Raw genomic sequence first — 17,790 nt, forward strand, 5'->3', positions numbered from 1 at the left:
ATTTATAAACCTGTTTTCTGTTACGTTTCACATCCCTGCGCTGAGAGGAAACAAAGAGCGTAGTTGTGAGCACGACGAGGGGAGCGAGCAGACAACACGGGAACTTGGATTTTTCAGCAGACAGCTGACATTGGCAGCTCACGCGTCGAGTCATCGAGTGGGAGGAAAAGGAGAAGGAGGCTAGATAGGTGGGCGCACAGCGAAGGCAGCGAGGTGAGGCGGTGGGGGGGCGGTCGGGTGAGGAAGCACGAGGAGGGTCAAAAGGAGAGGAGATGGGTCGTTCTGCCTTTGAAAGAGGAAGGCAGCAGAGGAGGGTGGGGGTGGCTTTATTGTCTCCAGAGACAAAGAGCACCACTTTTTTTTTTCTTTTTTGGTGCATGACCCTCCCCACACCACCACTGCCACACACACACATTCATACAGATATATATACACACTCCACCCAAATTCCTTGCGTCACCCTTCCAACCACCCCACCCCTTCTTGCTCTCTCCGGGCTGGGTGGACTTTGAACAGTGTGGCTGCCACATTCCTGCACACAGAGGAGGAGGGGGGGGGGGCACTTTGAGATCTAACAATTAATCGACCCAGCCTGATTTCATTAAAGGTGCATTAAAAATCATAGATATATAAAGTTCTCTGTGTCCAGTCTGGTGGCGTTTAGGTAGCATCTGGTCTCTTTAAAAGCTTTGTTTTTCTTTTTAGGCCATGAAACTAACACATCAGATAACAAGAAACTGCAATAATCTCCTTTTATACGATGACTTTTCTGATGTGGCGCTGTGACGAGGCCATCCTCCCTTTACATATTAGCTGATGAGGACATGAATTTACACTTCCAGAGCCAAACGAGCAGCTGGAAATGTCTTGAGACCGGTTAACTCTCCGTAATCAAGAATTCAAAAGCAGGACCTTCGGTTTAAAATCTAAACGTCTTCCTTCCTTTTGTTAGAATTTCGAACAGCTTGCCAATCCTGGAGGACGCGCGCCGAAGCTTTCCGATAGCTCTGGGAAATTTGTCTTTCACTTAATTGCTAATTAGCATTGTCTGTGAGTTCAGCTTTTTTTTCCCTTCCCATTAACAGCTGTTCACATCATCCTTCTCCTGCTGTGACATTGTAAAAGGTTGTTGAAACTGAAAGTAAAAGACAACCACTGGAAGATGCTTCTTTTAATAGAAACTGGAGGCTAAAACAGGCATTTTGAGAAAGATGGAGAAAACAAGCCGACGTGCAGAGGAATCCAGCGTGGGGTTTGGCCTCCGATTTGATCCATTTTGCAGCCATGCAGACCACACCTAATCCTACACACACACTTGGAGCAAGCCTTTGTCTTGCTAAGTTGCTGGAAACCAGACATTGCTGTTAAGAAGTTATTAACCCCCTGCTGTTCTATTCTCTCCGTTTCCACCCCTACCCCCAACTTCTTCTTTTTCCTCCTCCCTCTCAATTCCATGGCCCCACAATTTTCCTTCATCTGTTTCTACCACTCTATGTCCTTCTATTCACTCATCTTCCTTTCATCCTTTCCTCCCCGCAGTTCGGATCAAGCCAGGTTCAACATCTCCAGTGGAATATCAAAGTGAAAGCGATGCAGAGAGCGGTACAGAGTCTGGATCGGCCTCCATCAGCGCCCAGAGCCTTGATGCGGGGTGAGTCTTCGATGCAGATGGACGCATCAAGCACAATGTATTTAGCCAAACTTGTAAAATTTTACATGCAATCAATAAATATAAAAAAATGAAAGAGATGCATTCATAAAATGTTGAATGCAGGTCTTCAGGCACAGTCACCCTGGTGCCCCATTATTTGGAAATGCTCAGAGCCCAGTATGAACGATTATATTTTCTAGATCTAAGGTTTCATAAGCTGATAACCACAAAAATGAGCAATTAAGGATACAAAACTAGATATCTGCAGCAATTAAAATGTGATGCATTGACAGGAAAGTGGAGATAGCTCAGGGACCCTGACAGCACGCTTAAGAGTGCAGCCAACATTTTGTCTTTAACAATAAGCCAGTCAAAGCCCTGAGTTCTCCTCTAGCGAGTGGAGAGCTTGTACTTGAGAAAGGAAGTAGAGCATAATGCAACGTTATTGAATGGCCATAGTTTCAGTTCAGAACAGGAAATGGTTATCTCGCATGTTAAAGTCCAGTGGGTTTCTTTTTTTGACCCCTCCGTCCACCCCAACCTCCTTCCTGCACGGTCTCTTCGCCTCTTCATCACGTTGCTTGTGCAAGTTATAAGTTGCATAATAAATCAGGTTTATTGTGGTTTCACACCTTTATCAAATGACAGAAAAGCTGGCATGCAGACTGTTGCAGACCCAGTTCTTTATTGTGAAGTGCCACTAGGGGGCAGTGTCAGATGTTTGGTACAAGGATAAGTTTTTTAGATTTGTGCTCTCGATGGTTCTTTTCTGTAGCCTGACGCTGCGATGAAAGTAGAAGTCATAACAGACAAAGAAGTTCTTTGTAGTGAATTGTGAAGCTGGATTGTTGGCTCCATGCAGGTGACTCTCCATAGCCTCTCTTTGCATAGACATAGGGTTCCTCAAATGGGCAGCAACATAGGTCTTTAAAACCCGCATAAGTCTTGATCTCCTGGTGGCAAGTTGAAGTACTGCAGCAGAATTTTTTTTTTGACAGAAAAGCACTTTTTGGAGAAAGACAAACAAGTTATAAGTTGCATAATAAATAAGGTTTATTGTGGTTTCACACCTTTATCAAATGACAGAAAAGCTGGCATGCAGACTGTTGCAGACCCAGTTCTTTATTGTGAAGTGCCACTAGGGGGCAGTGTCAGATGTTTGGTACAAGTATTTTAGATTTGTGCTCTCGATGGTTCTTTTCTGTAGCTTGACGCTGCGATGAAAGTAGAAGTCATAACAGACAAAGAAGTTCTTTGTAGTGAATTGTGAAGCTGGATTGTCGGCTCCATGCAGGTGACTCTCCATAGCCTCTCTTTGCATAGACATGGGGTTCCTCAAATGGGCAGCAACATAGGTCTTTAAAACCCGCATAAGTCTTGATCTCCTGGTGGCAAGTTGAAGTACTGCAGCAGAAAAAAATAGTGACAGAAAAGCACTTTTTGGAGACGCCAACTGTAAATCAGATGTCGGTAAAACTGTCGGAAAGGCATAAATCCATGTGTAATGACTGCTGATAATAGGACTCGGCAGGGTCAGCAAGAGGGACTCTAATGCACAGCAGGGTTTATGGGAAATTCTTTCTCTGTGTGGGGGTCACCTCCCTCGCCTGCAGGCTCCTGACTAATTACATTACTGCAGCGCTGCCATGACTGGATGCTTATATAACCTTATATAACCCTCTGTACAGCAGAACACGCTGGAGACGCCCAGACTGTAACACAGGAAGACAAGTGGGCGCATGTGTGCGTCGCGAGCGCTCTATAGACATAAATTAGGACATTTAGCCCTCCAGAGGAAAGCGTGGACACGTGAAAGATTGTTTTATATCGCGGGGTGAAGGGTGGTGTGCCGCTGGAGACTGTGTTTATTAGAGAATCAGGACGTAGCTCCTGCCACACCCAGTGGGCGAGGCTGCCTGACTAACTGAAATTCAGGGTGTGGGCGTTGACAGTTTGCTCAGCGTCCTTATCTAGTGTGTGTGTGTGTGTGAGAGAGAGAAAGTGTGTTTCAGAGTACAAAAGTAAGTGTCTTTTGTGGATTTTGTGTCTTTTAAAGTGGTTTAAGGAAGATTATTTGTGATTTTCTCTGTGTGTGTGTGTGTGTGTTGCAGGGCAGGGCTGTCCCAGAGCAGGGGCATAAACAAGCTTACGTAATGCAGTTCACCGTCACACCTCCTTGTAAAGAGGGACATCAGCGGTGTTATATTTTTGTCTTTTTGTTTCCAATCAAATGTATTTAAAGTTCGACTGCCTGTAAATATGAATATGATAATTCACACAGCCGATTCTTGGAAAACTGAAGCATCATTTAAGAGGAAGAAGTCAAAGGTAGAAAAAGGGCGACAAAGAGGAGTGCCGATGGGTTAATTTTGAGTTTATCTTATGGGTTTAAGGAAAGAAGGGAGTAAAAAATAAGTTTAAAGGTGAAACGATTCAAGACAAATAGAGGGAAGGGGAGGAATATCGAAATGGAGCTGTGTGACTTTCTGATGCCCCCTGGTGGCTAAATCGGCGTTAAGTTCTCCTGAACATGATGAGAGAAGAAGAAGCATTTCTCAACAGAATCGTCCTTTTCCTCTTTCGGTGTCTCAGGTCGGTTATGGACTTGGAGCCGGTCGATCCAGATTCGCCAGACGTCAAGAGGCGGCGGATCCACATGTGCGACTACGAAGGCTGCAAAAAAGTTTACACCAAGAGCTCCCACCTCAAAGCCCACAGGAGGATACACACAGGTGAGCTCGGCCCTAGAAACGCATCACAACAACGCCACAAATAAATCAGAGCAGTCCAGGTGTTCTTTGAAAGGAGTTCATCTCCAGGTGAAGACCAGAATCATTATTTACAGATTACTGCAGGGTGATCGTTAGGATTAAAATGGCCCCTTTAGACAGTTTAATGTAACCTCCGGTGGGTCAGCATTTGCCAGTGCACAGTTCACGTTTTATCTGCTCTCAGCAGACAGTAGTTTTTCCCTAATCTGAAGGAGATTAGGGAAAAAGTGCCCAATGGTAATTTTCTTCAGACAGGTTTCCTGAGGTAAGACACTGTTAAGGTGTGTGTAGGAATGGTGAGCAGGATTTGGCTGTTTAACCCTTTAAAATCGATCGGAGCGGGCACGCTCTGTTTTGCATAAGCTAGCGCAATAATTTTTTTTGCATATGAAACTGGAGGAGTTGTACTTACATCTTCTGCCATCAGCTTGTCCTCGGTCACAGTTTCCTTCCACATATAACTTTGCAAAAACTGCATAAAAAGCACTTGCAGCAACAAAAACATAATATTCCAGAAACACGCTTTGCCGATCCGATCAGCTGTTCATAACACTTCCTACATTGGATTAGACGTCAGCGCGAACTATCGCATGTCCGCCATGACCTGCCTGAAACCGGAAGTGACGTCATTTTCGCGGAAATGTAGTTTTTTTTACCATCAGGGCCTCATGAGCCTAAACTGGTGTTTTTAAAAGTTATGTTTGACTTTATGACTTTCTGTGTCGTTTCTGGGATGCTTAGGACTCATATTGCACTGCTGGAAATAGTTTATTTTGATGCATATGCTGCTTTTTTGCAAATTTGCATTATAATATTTATTTTTGTTTTTCCTGCAGTGTATAAAAATTGGTGTATTTCAAAAATAAAACTATGAAGACACTCAAAATAAATTTCCTGTGGTGGGAAACTATTTTGTGCAACTTTTTTGTATTTACAGTTTTGAGGGATAAGCCTCTTAAATTTCTCTAACTAGAAATATATGTTAAAAAAGCAAAAACAATTTTCAGTTTTTTTGTAGTTTATTGCACTTTTTTGCAATTTATGTAATTACTATGCACTTAATGCAGACATATTATTAAAATCTGGGCTATAATGGTTGTATTGATGTATAGCAACTTGAAATGCTCCCAAAAATGGCTCCACAGCATGTAAAAATATAATATAAGCTCTGGCGGACTTGGTTCTATGGTAGGTCTTAAAGGGTTAAAGCTCCTGTGTTGAATATTATCTTAATTTTATTCTACAATCATACATTGACATGATTAGGTGGAGTAATTGTAGTAAATAAATTGTTTGCTCAATTTCATCCACCATCGTCCTGACCCTCCTCTTCCTTTTTTTACCTCCTTCCTGCTAACTCCTCTCCTCGTCTCTTCCAGGAGAGAAGCCCTACCACTGTACCTGGGAAGGCTGCACCTGGCGCTTCGCCCGCTCCGACGAGCTGACCCGACACTTTCGCAAGCACACCGGAATCAAACCCTTCCGCTGCACCGAATGCGACCGCTCCTTCTCCCGGTCTGACCACCTCTCCCTGCACCGCCGCCGCCACGTGATGATGTGACTTCCTTCCTTCCTCTCCCCCGACGCTCCCAGCTCCCTATCAAACTGACCTCTGACCCTTTGATTTCTCAAAAGCCCCTCACAGCACATCTTGTACCAGTGCCCCCACACCTCACACGATACTTCCTGTTTCCCCTCTGCTCTCCTGCGGGATTTTAAACCCACCTTGCAAAAAGAAAAAAAAAAGGACTTTACCTTTTCCTCCTCTTCCTCCTCATCTTCATCTCACAGTCATAGGACAATCGTGTCTGTGTGTTTGTTCGGTGGTGGCAGCAGGATGTTTTTTGCTGCGTGTGTGTGTGTCTGTCATCATTACCGTCCAGCCCAAAGCAGTCCTCTCTACCATCCTCCGACTCAGTCACACAAGATGTTGCCTCCTCAGAGAGAGAAAGGATGGACTGAAGGACATCCAGCAGCAGGGACTTTCATGCTTCCATCCATCCATTACATGCATCAGTCCATCCAAAAGGCAAAGAGGAAGAGGAGGGCTCACACAGATGTCACTTCAGCTGCTCTTTTCTTGATTTACAGTTTTTATTTTGTTCATATCCTGAGTTTGGAATCTACGTGACTCCAAAATTTATTTTCTTGAAGGATTCTTGGAAGCTACAGAGACTTCCGAGGACGCCGCCTCCCGCCACAGCTTTTTCAAGTTTCGTTCCACCCCAGTTATATTTGCCTGAGTGACTTTTTGATCAAATAACAGGTAAATAAATATAAAATACAGCATTACTCAAAAATGCTCCAGATATCATTATAGTTCCTTAAATATTAAGTAGCTGCGACTTGGATGACAGTAAACTGCTTACAGTTGCTGAATATTTGGACTGTCTTCGGATTTCAAAGTGGAGCGTAGAGTCGTGCAGTTCCTGGAGTTCTTTAGTTCCTGGTTCTGTTTGCAAAAGTAAAAGAACCAAAACTCATTTATCATAAATTCAGATGAGGTATTTACTTAACTGTGCATATCGATGTGTGTGTGTGTGTGTGCGCTTATTTCATCGACAGCAGCTGAAGTGACGTCAAATGCATCAGCATGTCTGAGGCTAAAACGCTGCGCCCCACCCTCCCATCGCCATTCGCCTCCTTCTCCCCTAACCCCCCGCCACCTCCCCCGGTACAGGGAGCTACAAGACTGTGAATTTAATAAAACTTAATTTGTTTTCATTGTATCGATCTATCGATCACGTGGTTGTTATCGCCCCGCCCACCTTTCCAATTCCTCTTGAATAACAGTATTTGCTTTGTTTGCGCCGTCGTCGCTGTTGTTTTATCAGAAAAACACAAAAAAAAGGCCTTTAGTCCCGTCTACATTTTTTTTTTCTTTTCTTTTTTGGTGTTCTAAACAAAATGTTGTTCTTTTGTTTTTTATTTAAAAAGAAAAAAAACTTTCAGATCTTTTTTTTTTTTTTGGTCGTTGTTTTCTGAGGCTGTGAAAAAGACAGAGGAGACACAAATAGATTGAGAATACAAGTAAAACTCTCATGCAGGGAATAGGGGAGCTTTTCTGAGTGTGCGTGTGTGCGTGTCCGTGAGTTAAGTGTGCATGTTTTGAGACAAACACATAATCAAGAATTTAAGATTTTTATGAGTGCGTTGTTCCGGGCACTTGTTGTTCTTTTACCTCTTGCCCGTCGAGCCTTAATAACCGAAGTCAATCTGTAAGGGCAAAACTAGAACCGCCGACAGACGACGAGCGGCCACAGCGTTCGCTTGAGTTCAGTTTAGTTTTTGAAGTTTAAAAACAGGAAATTAAAGGTGTTATGTGTGGAATTTTTCCGTATTTGGTGAGAAAAGTTTTTTGGCTTATAAAAACATGCTTGCTGATTTTCAAGCCTTTTAAAATAGAAATTTTTAACATTTATTTTAACAGTGTCACCAAAGTGAGTTCAACCTAAAGCATTTCAAAGTTTTAACAAATCAGATGGTTTGAGAATTTCCAGCTTTTGCTCATCAGACTCTTTCGAGACTGTTCTTTTTTAATATAATTAAATGCTTTTGTAACCTTGCATCGTTATGAGAGCAAGAGGACTGATAACGGAGTGGTGAACATCGTCTGTCGGTGGTTCTGGGAGAAATCGGGCGTCTCGTAGGGCTGTCGGGGTCCAGGCGCCTGGGGTTTAAACCACGGGGAAACTTAAGCGCTCTCCTCACTAGCATTTCTACCGGGGTGGGGGGTCAATTCACTCCGGTTTGTTTTTAATGGCAATAGAATCTCAGTTAAAAGCCTCGAGTAGATACTAACAGATGAATCGTGTCTCGAATCGGGTTCTTTTGGAGCAGAATCGACCCCCGCCTCACCCTAGTTCCTCACCCACAGTGTCCATGTCTTAAGTGGGCTGGTTTTCAGCTCCCGATCCGGGCTGAACTTGATTATGCAACATAACGCAGACGCAGCTCCAAGCGCTGTTCTGATCGCAGTCCTAGAGCACTAGCTGGTAGTTGGGTTCCTGACAAGCAGCTCACGTAGGGTTGTTGCAGGAACCTTAAGAGGAAGGTCGGGTTCGTGTAGAGGCCTGCGCTGTCGATCACAACTCTGTGTTGGTATATAAGACTTAAGGTGTGGAAACACATCCATAATTTCAAACAGACTTGGTAATGAGCGAGTGGGGAGCTGGGGTTGTGATGGACGGAGCAGGCTTTTCTCGTCCTGGCTCGTCTCTTTTCAAGCAACAACCTCCCCCCAATAAAAAACGGCTACACACATTTTGCTTTGAAATCGTTCTCGCCATTTACAGTCGTCTTTGTGATCATTTCAGAAGCTAGTAAGTGAGAGCAAAATGTTTTACATCTCGACTTTTCACATTGCGATAAACGAGATGGACACGCAGGCTTGCTGTGAGCGGAGCGCGTGCGTGAAGAGGGCAGATTCGTTGCGTGGTCTCCGCGCTGCGAAACAAGAGAATCCGTCTTAGCCGAGTCACTGAATATGGTTTAAAAATGAGGGAATCTGTTCCTGTCTTTCCATTTCCCATCAGGGGAAGCATTACTTAGAATTCAGTCACTCGTTTGGAAGGATTTAGATGGTTTATTTGTTATGTTTTTGCAGCGCAGAGCAATGCAATGTTCCCATTTCTCTTAACATCCCCTGCTTCAAGTAAAAAAACAAAAAAAGAAGTTACTAAGCACATCTTTCTAGAAGAGTATATGCATTTGATTGCAATTTTCTTTCTTTTGTAAACTGTTGATAAAGACATTAAGGACAATGACAAATAATTAAGAGAAATCCATGTACATAAATGTATATAATCAAAGTGCAGAGTAAATGTAACGGGTGAATTTCTATTTTTAACACTGACTAGATAATGTGAAAAATCTTTTTTTTTTCTCTCTTCTTCCTCTGTTGGTTTGATGAAATGTGTTTTTCATCACGTGTATTTTTTTTTTCTCGATCTAATACATTTGTTTCGTAGTTTCTTAAAAAAAGAACAATTATATGGTCCCACTTGTGTTGTGCACATTTGTGTTGCATGGAGAGTAGCCTTCTTGTTTTCTTATAGTGACGTTGGTGAGCATGTCAAGTGCGTGTGAGACCGTTGAGATGCCCCAGTGGGGGTGGGGGTGGGAAACGACCCCCTACTCAACTAACTAGGGATTCATTATAACAACCGAGCTTAATGTCCCAGTACTGGACCTGGTTTTAAATGTCAAGTTAAATGTGAGATTCAGTTGGTTTGGGTCAGACCCATTTTTTTCCTCCTTCAGCTTCAGGTGTGTTCTGCTCAGATAAGTTAACAGGAAGTAAGAGGAAGTCCCCAGATTTACAGTAGCCAGTTTAAATGTGTTGGTATGTTTCTCCTTTTTCAAATCGATGTTAAAATCCAAGCAGCAAAAACATTACTCATGTTAGATCAGTCAAGTGCTGCACGGTTCTTTTAAAGATACCTAATTGAAGTGCAAAAACAAAACACAGAGCTACTATATGCGTCTTCTCTTTAGATTCGCTTGTTATCGGACCAGGTGTCGTATACGTTATCTGTTTCTGGGGCTTCCTGGCTCCACGTCGTTACAGTTGAGGTGCGTGGACGTTTCTTTGTGGTGCTAACAGGAAATGGGGGTTCTGGTTTTTCCAGCACATTCAGTTTTATCTCTCCATCGGCCTCGCGTCTGGTTCGGAGATTGCTTTCGATCTTTTTGTTGCATGCGAATGGAATCGTTGATCTTTCCTCGACCACACACGCTAACTGCTCGGCACTGATCTCGTTTATCGTTTAAATGTCATCTTTATGACTAATTAGTGGACGAGGTCAGGAATGAATGAACGTTTAGTAGAAATCCAGCGAAATCTCAAGACCTCCAAGTATAGCTTCTTGTCTCCTTTTAGCACCACGAATGAAACCTTCCCGCTCACGTATCTCAAAGATTAATGCATTAAAAAGTACCCCTGAATGCTAAGCCCCTTTATTTCTGGGAATGTTAACCCCACAGAGCACATGTACTCTGCGTCATTTAGTAACTGCTATTGGCCCTTTTGCTTTACAAGCACACTGATCAGCTCAGTTGGTATATTTGCACACCGAGACAAACTCACACACGCACTGAAACCTCTGGAGACACGCCGTCGATGGTCGGTTATTAACATCCGAGCCTGTTGACGACACCCTGGGCAGGATATTTTCGCTGGTGTCGGAGCTTTGGCAGGGAGACTGATGCATGTGTACATTTATCTCCTGCTTCTTGTTGGTTTGTGCAAGCTTGTTTTTCCTCAGTATTCCTCTTTTTTTTCCCGTTTCCTTCCCTTTTTGTTCTTGTATAAAAGCAGGATTGTGAAAAAAAAGAACCATAGAGACAGAGTTTTATCCCTGCTGAAACCGTAACGGGATCGAGTTCGTGTCTGAGGGTGACGTCACGTCCGTGCGCGAGTGCCTCGACTCACCGCGAATCACATCTTCTGCAAATCTGGAACTTTTAGGTATTTTCTATTGAATGCAGTAACTTATGGGCCAGTACTATATTTACTCAGTGCAATGCAGTTATCATTATAATAATACAATTATTAATAATATTTTTCTTTTTTGTATTTGTACAGAACAAATGTGTAAAGATCAGTGAGGAAAACGTGAGCTTTTTGATACTGTGACTCATGGTGTTTAAAAGTCAGTTTCTCCCTGTACAGTTGTGATTATTTTCCCCTCCCTTTCTTCTTCTTTTATAGAATAAAACATGTTTTTGGTGCAATTTAATACCCTGTGTCTGTGTTGTTTCTTATACTTTGGTTCTTAAGTGTCATTTGCTATTAAATCGAAATGTAAGCAGTGTGTTTGCAAATTGCTGTGGCAATGAAAACAGAAAAATGGCAGAAAAGGTCGCATTTGTAACCTTCTACTAACTGGCATTTTCAGAAAAAAGATTTATAGATTTATATTCCAGACCTGCTGCTTTTACCAATATCTATAGTAAATGTACGTCAGACACTTTATTAAGTACACCTTGCTAAGGTTGCTCTGTCTTTTGTCTCCAGAAGTTCTCTGTGGCACAGATTCAACGATGCACGATCTGATATCCTCGTGTTGGTGTTGTTCCCAGATCATCATACTAAAGGTTGTTCCAGGATCAACATTGCAAGTGACCAATCAGAATGTTGTGATGTCATACTTTTGCGACTTCGGGAAAAACCGGCGTAAAACAAAAAACTGTACTTAAGCTGCCTTTGTCCGCCGATCAACGGACCCTGACCCTGACCCTTTAATAAACGCTAAGCAGAATTGATATTGTCCTTGCAACATTGGAATTTCATAAATGCACAAATGGGTTGGTGCGCAAAAGAATAACGTCACAATAATGTGATTGGTCACTTGCAATGTTGAACCTGGAACAACATTTTCATGATGATCTGGGAACAACACCAACACGACGATATCAGATCATCCTTCAACGATGCCCTGGAAACTGTCCTCTGGGATTTTGGTCCATATTGCACATCCATAATGTGAATCTTCCATTCCACTACATCATGGATGTGCTCTATTTGATTAAGATCTTGAGACTGCGGAGGCCTTTGAGTAGAGTGAACTTATTATGTCCAAGAGGATAACACACTTTGGTCATAAAGGGATGGACATGGTAAGCAACAACACTCAGGTAGATTCCGGTTATTAAATGATGCTCAATTGGTACTAAAGGGCCTACAGTGTACCAGTAATATATCCCCCACATATTTACATCACCAGCTGTAGCTTAAACCGTTGGTACAAGGCTGGATGGATCTATACTTACATGTTTATGCCAAACTATAAAACCACCAGGCAATTTTCTGTTGTCCAGTTTTGGTGAAGTTGTGTGAATTTTATCCTCTAACACTAGTGGGATGAAAATTTTGAACATTGCGTTTATTTGGGCAAGTCACAAAGTCAAGCTCAGCCGTTATCTGCAGATTCATATCAGCTACAAATCTCGTATAGCGAGCTCTGTCCAAGGGGTCTTTAGATTGAGGGGGGGGGGGAAAAAAGCTTGCATGTGTGTTACATGTGCAAAAGTGTAACTCGATTTTTGTTTTGCAATATGTGACTATGTGAAACACACGCCAGACATGATAGAAGGAAATGATAAGCTTGCATACGATTCCAAATCGGCAATGTAGAGCTGATTCTCAGTCTTCATCCGAGCTGTGCTCCTAATAACAGTGATAACAATGGCACAGAATTCTTCATAAACCCATATAAAGTCTGCCATATTATATTTTGTGATTTTTATTTTACAGTCTCTCTTGAGATATTAAATTTTAGGTAATGAAGCATCTTTTCTGTCCATGAGTGAAAACAGTGTGAACCCCGGTGACGTTGCAGGCTATCACACAAAGACAGACGATCACTGACCGTCTCATCACACCTAGAGCCAATTTAGAACCACCAATCATCATCACCCTCAGCTGCATATGTGGTTAAGAGCACAAATAGCATGCAAACTTTTTATTGAATGCAAATTAGATAACGACACTAAATGCTGGCAGCTCATGACGATACGTCCACCTGACAGGTGGAACAGAGCACCAGCTCGAACACGTCTCTACAGCCTGCACGTTTTCTTCCAGTTTTAACTGATTGATTTGTATGCATAGATCCACACCCACTCACACACTAATTAAGGACATTTCAACCAGCATTTGAATAGAGAGTTAAACATGAGGTGTGAGGATGCACCAGTAGGACCTAGAGCTCATGGTTGTTCCAAAACTGGTTCCACTGGGAATTCTGTGTGTAAAGAAAATGTGATCTCACTCACTATGTCTTCATAGACCTCTCTGCATTGAATCATATCTGTTATTAATCTCTGTCTCTCTTCCACAGCACGTCTTTTAGCCTGTCTTCCTTCTCTCACCCCAACCAATCGCAGCAGATGGCCCCGCCCCTCCCTGAGCCTGGTTCTGCCGGAGGGTTCTTCCTGTTAAAAGGGAGTTTTTCCTTCCCACTGTCGCCAAAGTGCTTGCTCATAGGGGGTCATATGATTGTTGGGTTTTTCTCTGTATCTATGAAGCGCCTTGAGGCGACTTTTGTTGTGATTTGGCGCTATATAAATAAAATTGAATTGAATTGAATTGAATTGAATAACCGCTACATTATAGAAACACAGGTAATGCTTTGCTTTACATAAACTGGACAGTGACAGTGAAAATACGGTGAGGTTAATGCTACTGCTTACAAAGACATGATGCACTCACTGAGAAGGAAGATTAATCTCAGCTGATACACTTGCAAATTGATGTGTGCACCACAAGGGGGCGTAGTGACACCAAATAAACTCAGGCGCACCAAGTGTCTCAGTTACATCTGCACTTAATGTTAGCTGACCTCATCTCAAACAAAGTTATCAACTTGGATTAGCAGACCAGAGAACGACACTGAGCTAGAACTAGGTTAATAAATAAAAACTTCCCAGCATGAAGTGCAAGTACTAAGTCATAAAAACCTCCTTGTGTGTGTGTGTGTGTGCGTTGTGAATAAAACTTTTGCGTCTTTGCCGTATGGTCTAAATGGGTTTATGGGCCTCATGCAGTCATGATCAGGCCAATCATTAACACACACCATGTCAGTCGTTGGATTCATACAGGTGGAGAGTGAGACTGACACACACCATATAAGAGCAATAAAAGAACAAAAACCTTGCTGCTTAGAGGTTTATCCGCATGCATACCGTTGTCAGATCCGCATTATGAATCATTCCACTTCCACGCTTTCATCATAACTGCCTGCATCTCTTCGGTCACCAAACCAGTCGGGATAGATTAGAGGTGAAAGGTTTTCGCCTCCCATACGGAGGATTACTGGTTTTCAATTTGGTCTTTGTGTACAGTTTAATAGCACATTTGACATGATTCCAAGACCCAGTTCATTGCTTGTGAGTACACGGTCACCAAACAGAAGACGCTGCTGTTTCTGCTATAATTGCACTTATGCAATCCCAAACGACAACTCAGAACAAGCCACAAGCCCTGCATGTGTGTGTGACTCAGTCTACTTTCAGAAATGAGTGCCCTATAGTGCCTCAGACTACATTTAAATCACCTCTGGATTAAGTTATGAAACCGTTTCGCCCAAAACTGAGCGATCGCGTTTAGAGAAATAAGCCTGCTGTCAGATGTTGAGCTATTCAGTCCACATTTATTTACCTTTTGGTATATTTAACCAATGAAAAATCGTTACCAAGTCAGCTACTTATATTTCCAAAAGGATCAGGATATTTCCATCAGACGCAGTGGTGTAAAGCACGCTGCCACTGGGCTACACAGCAGTGGAGATGTTTGGGGATGGCCCCTTCCTGTTCCAACACGACTGAGATGAGCGAGATTGGTGCGGAAGAACTTGAATGGGATATCTGGGATGGAAGAGTGGGATGCCACTCAAGTTCATATGTGTGTGAAGGTAAACAAGCAAATACTTTTAGGTATAGTGTATAAGCTATACCTAAAAACGCATATAAAGACATTTTCTTATTTCTGATAGGGTTGTTGAACAACCATGCATGAAATGTCACCGAGTGCGATGGATCAAGATCCAGCATTAGTGTTATGCACACACTGCTTTAGGTACAAATCTGCACATAAGCAGTAGTGGTGTGGCTGAAATGCAGACGCAAATGATGTGTTGTTTTTCAGGGTTTAAAACGAGTAAAATATTGTCGCGTGTTTGGGTTGGCTAGATGGCATCTCCCAGCATGCCCTGGGACGCTGTGTGTTTGTTTAATTGAGCTTAAGAGAACTGTCCAGTTTTGCTACATATCTTTTTTCAGTGTATTGCTGGCTTACAGTGTTACTTTTAGAAGTCACAGTATTGAAACAGGCACAAAGTTACATGCAAAGTTACTAACCCTCAGTGTTTAGTGCTGTGTTCAAACGTAAGTAAATCAGCGGCTGAGTGGAGTTTATAACTCAGGTGTGGCAGTGAGATATTATATTGTTTGTTCAGTTTCTGTTGTTACTATGTTAAAATTCATACTAAATAAATACTGGGTTTAAAGGTACTTTGTTTCTACGCTCTTCTGGTCTTACTGAGCACTGACAGCACTGTTAACACTCTTCCCCAGGTCCTGAATCTTGTCCAAAGACACTCCGACATACCACGTGGACAGTAGCGTCCTCAGCTGCAGGCTGTTGTGCCTGGTGAGCTTGTTAAGTTAAAGGTTTATAGTTTCTTTGTATGAACTATAAAGGTCTAGTTTTGGGGACTGAACCCAAGACCTTCTGTATGCAAAGTAAATGCAGGAAACACTACACAGTGAAAGCACACAGGTGCCACCTTCCTCTACCTTGTTTTTATTTTCCTGCAAGGCAGATAACTACAGACCAGGAGCAGCAAAAAGATGTTTGATGAAAGGTTGTTGTGTTTTTGTAGAAACGAACGTTTCAACAGTCTGAAGTGATATGCATCTCCCCTGTCGGAGATCTGTTTTCAGGTGACATGTTTTCCTTACACTTCTCAGAACAGAAATATGTGTGATTGTTGAGGGCCAAGCAGCCACCACAGACTAAAGTCTCCTGTCTGACTCCCTCGCACATCTAATGGTGAGTCTAGTTATGAGGCAACAAGCATAAAACCCGGATTACATATAGTAGCATACGCTGATCGGTCCTAACGGTATGACCATCGACAGGTGAAGTGAATGTTAGAAGCAGGAAAAATGGACATGCACAAGGATTTGAGGGAGTTTGGGCCAAAATGATGGTAGATAAATGGGTCAGAGGGTTCATGCAGTATTCAGTATCTATCGAAAGCAGTCCAATGAACCAGTGGAGGTCGTGCCTCGTTGTGGTCATAATATTATATTAATCATTATATATGTGAAACACAGGCTACTTTTTGTATCTGCAGACAACTTTGAGCAGTTTGTCTATCAGTGTCCAGCTTATTCTGGTTCCACTTTAGATTGAACCCAGAACCCTTTATGTTTAATGCAGGTATGCTGGCTGCTACGCCATGTACCTTGTGCAACAATATGGTATATCTCCAGACAGATTTCCAGAGGTAGATAAACTTAAGAAAAAAGAAAGTTCAGATGAACAACACGGTGCAGGAGTTGGCTTGACAGTTTTCCCTCTGGCTGATGCAGTTAATGGGGAATCCTCTTAGGAGGGTTCACAGTTCTACCCGAAGAACTGGAACTACTTCCTGTAATTTTTTGTTTTGCTGCACCGTTTCTGCACAATCGCTCTTGCAACACAGACATAGTCTAACAGGGTGACCACCCATTTAAATTATAATTAGGTTGTGTTTCACTGTCCCAGATTATGGATTAAGGTGTGTCTTGTCCCAGAAAATTAGCATCAAAGTCAAAAAAGTTATAAAAAGAAAAAGAAAAGACAAGAATATATATATATATATATATATATCCATCCATCCGCTTATCCTTTTCAGGGTCGCAGGGGGCACTGGAGCCTATCCCAGCTGTCATAGGGCAAGAGGCAGGGTACACCCTGGACAGGTCGCCAGTCTGTCGCAGGGCCAACACACAGGGACAGACAACCATTCGCACTCACATTCACTCGCACATTCACACCTAATGGCAATTTCGATTATCCAATTAACCTATCCCCACAAGCTGCATGTCTTTGGATGGTGGGAGGAAGCCGGAGTACCCGGAGGGAACCCACGCAAACACGGGGAGAACATGCAAACTCCACACAGAAAGACCCCGGCCTGATGGTGGAATTGAACTCAGGACCTTCTTGCTGTGCTGCAACAGTGCTAACCACCGTGCCACCGTCAATTTTAATCAAATAAAATAAAAGGAAACATGATGCACATCTGCGCAAATTGAAGCGTGAGCACAAAGTTAATGTGCTACATCCCTATAAATATAAAGTAATTTGGAAGAAATTCATTACAGGACAAATCAAATTCATAGCACAACACCAGCGATGTTTGGTAGTGAGAAATTTCAAAGTGAATGACGTCTTTAAAGTTGCATTTATGATTTAGGTTTCCACTCACCAGCCTGTTAATGATTCACAAAGTAAGCCTGGGCCAAAACACATATTTCAGCTCAGCTTACTGTAGATCGCTCGTGTTGTTTTGTTGCTGTGATTATCGTTTTCATAGAATCTGATAAGTACACCTCTGTGATCACGTGTTTCCAAATTTTTGTATTGTGCTTTCCTACATCTCAGTCATGGGTGCATAAGAAAAAATAAAGGAGAGTGACCAGAAAAGGGTTATTTTGTCTAAAGGTAAAACTCAAAATACCAACTAGTGCAACAAGTAATCACATGAGCCTTTGTCTGACTCGTCCGTCGTGACTGTGCCATAAATATCTCACTTTGCGGCCACATGGACAAGTTGTTTTTACACCATAATCCAAAATATACTTGTGGGTATGATG

The 17,790-nt window shown here is 42.5% G+C and overlaps 1 protein-coding gene across 2 annotated transcripts in view; it reads left to right on the top strand.

The window, feature by feature from the left end:
• klf8 (Kruppel like factor 8) overlaps positions 1-11,162 on the top strand; it is a 90,263-nt gene extending 79,101 nt beyond the window's left edge. For both annotated transcript variants that reach the window (XM_006785121.3, XM_087847514.1), the window contains 3 exons: positions 1,540-1,651; positions 4,244-4,383; positions 5,802-11,162. In XM_006785121.3, the coding sequence (XP_006785184.1) occupies positions 1,540-1,651; positions 4,244-4,383; positions 5,802-5,983 (434 nt within the window). In that variant the 3' untranslated portion in view covers positions 5,984-11,162. The remainder of the gene's footprint in view (positions 1-1,539; positions 1,652-4,243; positions 4,384-5,801) is intronic.
• The last annotated feature ends 6,628 nt before the right edge of the window (positions 11,163-17,790 follow it).

Source organism: Neolamprologus brichardi, chromosome 10 (assembly GCF_056152115.1).
Source record: "Neolamprologus brichardi isolate AB-2024 chromosome 10, ASM5615211v1, whole genome shotgun sequence".
NCBI classification, from domain to species: domain Eukaryota; kingdom Metazoa; phylum Chordata; class Actinopteri; order Cichliformes; family Cichlidae; genus Neolamprologus; species Neolamprologus brichardi.